Source organism: Aplysia californica, unplaced genomic scaffold (assembly GCF_000002075.1).
Source record: "Aplysia californica isolate F4 #8 unplaced genomic scaffold, AplCal3.0 scaffold00045, whole genome shotgun sequence".
NCBI classification, from domain to species: Eukaryota; Metazoa; Mollusca; class Gastropoda; order Aplysiida; family Aplysiidae; genus Aplysia; species Aplysia californica.
In genome coordinates this window covers 1,025,109-1,033,327 of record NW_004797315.1, presented here as the reverse complement: position 1 = coordinate 1,033,327, position 8,219 = coordinate 1,025,109, and the positions used below count along the sequence as shown (strand labels likewise).

Here is an 8,219-nt window from a genome sequence, read left to right as displayed (position 1 = left end):
GGGGGGGATTTTTCACATCGGCCGTGACCTTCGTACAGACAGCTGATTTCATGGGTTAAAATTCTTCTACACACCGTTTTATGACCTACTTTCTGGCAAGACTCGGGACGAACCAGCCCCAGGTCAATGTTTCACTGAATAAAAAATCAAGATAACAGGTGTGTTGTGCTTTCTGTACTTCCTTCGTCCTTCGCTTGCTTCTTGTGGACGACTACGAACGACTGTAAAGCATAGAGATCTAGATCTAGATGTGTCTCCTTGATAATGTTCAACTGACTGCTGCCTTCGTTAGTAAATCGTTCAGTTGAGTAACTTGTCACCACAGTGCCGTGTTCATCTGATATTTAAAACAAAACATGACTGTTTTTTAACAAAGTCTAGCAATTCACCAACAAACAGGTGCATAGTTCAGGAACCAGCATCCAGGCCTATAGTCTAAAAAAGTGACTAATTTCATCTGCCGCTTGTTCTTGAAAATTTGGCCTCCTCATCCAGGGCATTCTCATTCTCACTCACTGGAATCAACGGTGCAGCGTCAGCAAAAGACACAGTTGATTTTTTTGTCATTGATAACTTGCATCAAACTATGGAAGGAAACCACGGCATTGAGCCTGATCAACAGGTATTGTTTGTCGGGCTTGTGTGTGTGGATATTTTAAATCACATGGAGAAGTACCCAATTGAAGATCAGGCACATCGATGCCTTGATTGTGTGTGGCAGCGAGGAGGAAATGCCTCCAATTCGTCAACTGTTATTTCTCTTTTGGGAGGAAGTGTAGAGTTTTTTGGCACCTTATCAGACTCCAAAGAACGGTCCTTTATAGAGGAGGACTTCAAAAAATACAAAGTAGAGTTTGAAAGGTGTGTTGTTGTTCCCAACACCTTATGTCCTATCTCAGTTGTTATTTTGAATAAGGAGACTAGTTCCCGTACAGTTTTACACACAAATAAAAATCTTCCAGAGCTAAAGTTGTCCCACCTTCAGGACAAAATTGACCTATGCTCAGGCTTAGTAGGATGGATTCATTTTGAAGGAAGAGATAATGCTGAAGAGATGGCAAAAATGTTAAAATACATTGATCAACAGAATGAACAATTGATTTCTTCTTCATCTTCTCGCAAACGTATTATTACCTCACTAGAGGCGGAAAAACTGCGTCTTGCCCCTCGATTGGTAGAATTTGACATGTGGAGATTACCAGATGTTATGTTTGTGAGCAAAGACTTTGCCCGTACTTTAGGATACACTGATATGGAAAGTGCTGCTCAGGGGCTTTACGAAAGACTGAAACCTGGGGCAGTGCTCATTTGTGCTTGGGGAGAGCAAGGTGCAGCAGCCATGTCAGCTCAAAGTGGCCTTGTTACATCAGCTGCTTTCCCACCGGATGGCATCGTGGATACTTGTGGGGCTGGAGACACTTTTAATGCAGCTACAATTCATGCCTTATCAAAAGGGAAAGATGTGAAAGATTCTATAACATTTGGATGCAAAGTTGCAGGCTTTAAATGTGGAATACAAGGATATGAAAATATAAAAGACTTTAGAAACACTTTGTAGAGTAAAATATGAACTTTTTACTCATGGCATGTAGATCTATATTCTTTTTGCATTTACAACATCAGCTGCTGAATTACTGTAGGCTATAAATAAATTGTGCATTCACTTTGTGTGTAGGCCTACCTCACATGCAGTGGATGCATTCTCTATTAGGCCTGTTTGTTGTTGTTTTTTGGTTCAGTTTCTTTTCATATTTTCCAAAACCCTCACATGAATTGCTAATAATGTATGCTAGTGATGTGTTTTGTTGGGCCAGAAATGTTTATTAGTTTACACCTATCCTTAATATACTTAGGCCCTAATAAATAAACCAAACTATGTTTCTGCGGGCCCTTAAGAATTTCATCTTTAATCAAATAGGTTGACTGATTTTTGTAATTATATGGAATCCTTGTAAACAGAGTAATCAAATTACGTGTTTTGTGATTTAATCTGTAAAAATAAAAGAGCTCCTTACAAAGACTTCACAAAAATCTTTCAAACGAAACAATTGTTTAGATTTAAGAAAAATGTACCAAATAATTCGTACCATCATTTTTAGATTCGACACCGTAAAAGTGTTCAAAGGGACACCACTCTCGACATTCGAGTTTCATCATTCGTCAACAAAAGTTTCAAGATGGCGGGTCATAGTAACGAGAGTGAACCGACATCGACAATGGAGCCACTTGTTTTGCCTCATGTAGCGGATAAAGCGTTGTCTGATATTACAGCCTTGCTCAGAGAGGCTTCATCCACCTCTTGTAATGAAAAGAAAGTAAAAGTGCTCCTTAAAGCGTCTGGATTGATTCAGGAATTACATGAAAGATTTACGTCAATTGATGCAGATTGTGTGGGATTCACACTTGCTTTACAGCATGTTTTGCGATCTTGTGTTGTTTCAACGTTTTCCAACAGAGACTACTTTTCATATTCTTATGAGGATTTTGAAGGGATTTCTTTTGTTAGCGAGGCTGTTTTACAAGTATTAGTAGCCGTTTTAGTTGCTGCAGTAAAAGAGAAAAGAGCAGGAGAAAACGTGCCTCAGTTGGTTGAGTTGTTTTGTGATGAAATTGTGTTAGATTTATTGATAATAATAGGGGCAAATATCGAGGACTCCTTGTGGTCCTCTGTCAAAGCTTCAGAACTCAGTAATGAAGTGCTGAACAATGTCCTCAAGTTATTTTCTTGTGAGACTGTGAACGAATTACTTTGTATGGAAGTGAAGACTGCTAATCATCAAAACGTTAAAAAAGTGACACTGTTCTCTTTGTTTCTTAGTCATTCCAAGGATTTCCTGTCAAAAGAACAGTGGCAACGTAACCCATATATGTGCAAAGTATTTTGCTGGTTTCTTAGTCAGGCAAAATTCCCACTTTTGTCTGACCACATTGATTTGATTTTAGCAGTATCCTTGAATTTTCTTCTAGATCATCAGGAACTCAATAAAGTTCAGGGTCTAAAAGTCATTCACCATTTGGTACTGAATGTTACGAGTGAGGAGATTAGGTGGTACAATCGTATAGAAGTGGTGCACCAAGCTTTAAACCAGCAATTGCACTCAAAGGAGTGCTTAGTTTTGAGTGAATTATTGCCTACTTTATTTGCAAGTGTTTGTGTTCTTGACAAGAATACTACAAGCGCTGATTATCATTGTGGTCTGCTTGAGACATTACTTAGAAATGCAGACATGGAAAACCTTCTCGTCTTACGTCGGCTGTACATGTCTAACATTAAGATTCTGATTCAGCAAATGGGCTTTCCATCTGCTGGGAAGCTTGGACTTATCCTTGGGGTTATTAGTAACTACCTACAGATAGATGATGGATCATCTGATATTTGCCGTGTGAAGACACTTGAAGTGCTGCAAACTATTGTTGAGGTTGCATGGCCACGAATCCCACCTCACAGAGACACCATTCTCAAATGCTTGTTAAAGGTTTTGGTTGATATCCAGACACTGCATTACCAGGAAACTCACTCGAAGGAAGCTCAAATGCAAATGAAAGAAAAAATAAATGGAATTTGTCAAATGCTCTGCAAAGTGTGTCCAAGTGCAACAAAATGTTTCGAAGCTTTAAAAGATTCAAATCATGTGTCTCATTTGTTATGGACATAAAAACAGACCTGCCAAGTAGATAGGGCTACTCCAATAAAATTGGGGATCTGCATGTGTGTATGTAAATGAATATATTTATGAAAATACACATTTTTGATTGTGTTTGTTTGCAATATTGCGCACATTATCTTGAATAAGGTGAAAAATTAGCATGATATTTTTATATTTGTGTTATTTAAAATATTTGCGCAACTTCTGTAAAATGAAGTGAAAATACACTTATAAATTCTATATTTGCGAGTATTTGCTTACACACTCTACAATTATTTGCCAATCTCGGTTTGTTACTTAACTTTCAACCTACTGACTGAGGTTTTGGAGACTTTCCATTTTTCCCCCCTAACGCCTATTTTTGGGAGGACTATGATGAGGAAAACTCCTATAGAGTGATTGGCAGGTCTTCATATTTCACTTTTTCTTCTTTTTTAACATTTTTCTTTCAGAATTTTGTTGTGCGTGCATGTTTCAGTGGTAGCAACTATCTACTATCAGGAGTAATTCTGCTTTTGAAGCCGATATATAATTTTCATGTGATGGTTTGGACACTTTTCTCACCACTCTCAACGTACGATGTACTAGACCAGGTTTTTGGAAAATCAAAATTTCTCACTGTTATTGTTTTGTGTTTTCTTTGAATATTTTAGGGTAACAAAGTGAAAGTCACAGGTGCACTGGCTTCTCTGTATTTTTGTAATGGTTAGGCTCTGTGCTGTTGCACGGGATGGAAGATATGTGGGCTCCTTTTTTGAACAGGGAAGCTTTTTCGTTGTTATTTTGTAGCAATGCCCACCGAGCGTGTTTTGTTCTGCCGATTTTTGGCCCCCGCAGCGGGGGTGTTCGCGGGACGCACTAACGCAAAGGTTGTTGTCTTCAACTCGCTCTCACGTCGCTTCTCGTGAATGGATATGAATGAAACTTGGCAGCCAATCAGAACAGAGGTCAAAATCAATTTTGTAGTATGCAGTTTGACAACATTGTACCCATCCAAGAAGTAGTCGAAAACGTTTGCGAAAGTGGTTGATGTGGTGCGCTTTGAAGATTTTTTCGGATCTGTGATTTGTCAAACTGACTGATACGTTGTACACCATTTTTCTTTATTCCCTTAAAATTTCATGCTTCTGTGTTTAGCGGTTTTCGCGTAATCTTTAAAAATGTGGGAGTAACTACTTCAGGGAAAAAGTGAAAAGCGGCATTGCCATTTGCGCGTGCTGGGTGAACGGTCGGCGGCTGGGAAATTTCCACTGAGTGACGTCATCAGCCATCGGTCGCCTCGGGCGCTACAAACGAGGCCGTGCTTATGTGAACCAGAAAGGGGGGAAGGGTACTTGAAAACTAAACTAACTTGCGTTTTTATTGCATTTTAGTCACAATACAATAGATATTTGCTTGATTGCATGACAGAAGAATAGAAACAGAAAAGCAAACATCTTGAGAAGTGGTATGGCGTTGTGTTTGTGTTATGAAAGCCTATTCCCCCCTCTTGGGAAAGCACACACTTGGACTCGTCCTGTGTGCTCTGTTTGGAAAAGTGAGGCTTTAAGATTGTTATTAAAGAGTATGGTACTTTAGTCCAGTCTGGGAAGATAGTCCCGTTTATACATTGTTATTGTTTACGCGTATGTGCGTGAGTGCACGCACGTGCGTGTGTGTGCGCGTGAGAGAGAGGGAGAAGGGGGGGGAGGGGGTGTAAATATGTTATATTTATTGTATGAGTTGTAGCCTACACATGCGTTGTAAACTATATTATCTGAACGCATCTTAATCTACCACACAATAGGACACTGTCCAACAATGGATATATACACAGAGACGATCTTATTTTCTATAACAAAGTATGCATGCTTTTACTAGTACAGAACTGGATTTATTCAACTAATAAATCCAGCTCTCTACTTACAATTTTGTGACAAATTGATCCAGAGCATTGCTTGGCAAGGAGGAACCTTTTATGTTGCCAAGTTTCATTCAAATATCATGACTTTGGGAGAACATACATATGACTGATAATCTTTGTAAATCTCTAAAGAACGCCACTTTTTTACCTGTTAATGTCTTTACATCTCAAAAAGTAGGACATATATTAAAAATCTGACAGCGTGACTAGATTCTGCATTAAAAAATGTACAAGACTGCCAAGTTTCATTTACATATTCCAAGAAATAGGCGAGCTATGACAAATATTGTCTCAAAACGACGCACTTTAAAACCGCCACATTTTTACCTATAAACGTCTTCATAACTCAAAAAATAGGATAGCTATGAAAAATATGAAAGCAGGACTAGATTTTGTACTAGAAAATGTACTGGGTTGCCAAGTTTCTTTTAAATACTCCGAGAAATGAGCGAGTTAAGACGAATATTGTCTCAAAACTCACCAAAGAACGTTCCATATTTTATTTTTTTTTCCATTTTATATAAAAATGTACCAAAAATTAATTGATTAAAAAATTCGTAATTTTTTGTTTATTGATGAATTTCAAAAATTCAAAAAGTTCCATGCTCTGTGAAGATAAAGCTACAAAATGCACCTATTTGCAAACACTTTCTGGCAAAAAAAAGTTTTTTTGTGGTCATTGCTATATTTTGATGTATTGCCAACAACTTGAATTTGCAGTGAATTGAGTACTAAGTGTTAAGGTGCATCATTTGGCTCCAATGCTTCTGTACTGTACTCATAGATTTTGATTTAGTCAGTGAGGGTTCATCCTTTGGGTTAAAAAATGTGCTTTTGTCCATAATATGTTACGATGTGTACAGTTTGTACATGTCATGCTTGTTGGAAGTTTTTAATTTTAACATAAAATTTATTGTACTGGGTATTTTTCTTGTGGTTTCAGATGGACGGTAGAGAGTATAAAATTCATATTATATACAGATCAAAAAGAGGGAAGAAAAAGAAGCTCATATCTAACTAGTTATCATACACATGATGGTCTTTACTATACATTCCATGTCCCAGTTCTTGTTGGTCCTGGTTTAAACAAATCTGCTTGGCGGCTTCTAAATATAATGGGTTTTGCTGCCAGACTTCATCTCCTTCAGGGACATTGGCTTCTCCCACGATGTTTACATTGAAAAATTTTCTGATTATATGGGTACAATTCTGTCCTACCCAGTGTTTGAGAGAATGACAGCCTCTGTGTCACTGATGTTGAAAGTTGAGAGTTTATTTCCTTGCCATCATGTTTTTTTCAAAGTTTTTGAGCCCGGTAAGGATTACATGATGCATAAATTGTCTTGTGACTGTATGCCGACTTGTTACATGTAAAGCCTTGGCTGACTTTTAAGTCATTTGTTGGTCATGTTGGTTTCACGATAGGCTAGTTAGAGCTAGTCATTTGTGGTCCAATTTATGATTTTGATTATTGACTTTGTGACCATCAATTGATTTGCATATTTTGTTTGAGCCTGAGCGCAAAGATTTTGAGTACTGGCTTATGACTTAATCAGAAAATAAAAATCAGAGAATCTGTAAGTTTGTCACTGTGTTTTGTGAGGGCACAACCACAACTTGTGGTTCAGGTGTCTTTTTTGTTGCTATATTACATTTTATGTATCACGCGGATAGTTGATTGGAGCTCTGATGTGGTTTGCTCCTTTTTCCCATCAAACATCAATTGCCCTTATCGTTGAGTTGGAGACTGGCAGTAATTCCCAGGTCTTTTTGTTGCTATGATACAGCTGGTCATAAACTTAGATCTAATATGGCCAAATGCAAGTTTGGGCTTCAAATAAACATGTATTTTTCTTTATTGCATTTTTTCCTCTCTTGACTGAAAGTGAAAAAAAAAAGGGGGGGGAGGGGGGCTACCAACCAATACGGTACATGTATTGTGTGCAGCAGCAGCGATACTAACTTGGCAAAGACAGCAGATGTTCTGGGTCCAAGTTAATCATTATTTATGTCTTTTCTTGAATATTTATCCCTCTGGGTTTCCTGTTCAAAGGTGGAACCATTGGCCTTGTGTTTAGGAGTTGAAAGCTTGCCCCGTACGTGATGGGGGGCACAAAACATACGATCGACCAAAGCCCAAACTTGTATTTTCTCTTGTGACCATAGAAGTGATATAAACTAGTTCTCAAGAGCCCCCTGTTATTGTTTACTCGGTATCATGCTGGACTATGGAGTGGATGACCCTGGTTCGAATTCCAGATGGGCATTCTTGAATTCAAGTTGTTTTGAGAAGTTTTCAAGGCTCTCAATCAACCCTATCGGAGACGACAGGACAGTTAAATTCCAAGGTCCTGCCTATTACTGTTGATAGAGGCATTAAACTCATTGACACTTACTTTACACTAGTTCACGAGAATGGCAGGACTGTCTCTCACACTGACAGACAGCCAGCCAAAATGTTAAATACAATGCTCACTTGCAATGTAAAGTTTGACCACTGACATAACATGGTGCCCGTGGTGTAGTGGTTAGGTGCTTCGCCACAGCATGCAGAAAATGTGATGGTAATTTCTGTGTGGGGAGAATTTTTATCATCTCCATTTTTCTGCTGGGGCATTGCAACTTGCACATCTCTCTCTCTCTCTCTCTCTCTCTCTCTCTCTCTCTCT

At 38.5% G+C, this 8,219-nt stretch overlaps 3 protein-coding genes across 3 annotated transcripts in view; 2 read left to right on the top strand and 1 right to left on the bottom strand.

Annotated features, from left to right (window-relative positions):
- The window catches only part of LOC106011042 (potassium voltage-gated channel subfamily KQT member 1), a gene marked incomplete at its 5' end in the record, with an annotated part of 21,016 nt that overhangs the window by 5,099 nt on the left and 7,698 nt on the right, over nt 1–8,219 (bottom strand).
- On the top strand, nt 68–2,011 carry LOC101849525 (ketohexokinase). The gene has a single exon (XM_005092357.3). The coding sequence runs from the start codon at nt 587–589 to the stop codon at nt 1,556–1,558; it is 972 nt and encodes a 323-aa protein (XP_005092414.1). The 5' UTR covers nt 68–586; the 3' UTR covers nt 1,559–2,011.
- Nucleotides 1,622–3,882, top strand: LOC101849277 (TELO2-interacting protein 2). The gene has a single exon (XM_005092356.3). The coding sequence runs from the start codon at nt 2,178–2,180 to the stop codon at nt 3,654–3,656; it is 1,479 nt and encodes a 492-aa protein (XP_005092413.1). The 5' UTR covers nt 1,622–2,177; the 3' UTR covers nt 3,657–3,882.

Bases quoted from the DNA above. Each gene is read 5' to 3' on its own strand.
- LOC101849277 (XM_005092356.3), top strand. From the start codon at position 2,178: ATGGCGGGTCATAGTAACGAGAGTGAACCGACATCGACAATGGAGCCA.
- LOC101849525 (XM_005092357.3), top strand. From the start codon at position 587: ATGGAAGGAAACCACGGCATTGAGCCTGATCAACAGGTATTGTTTGTC.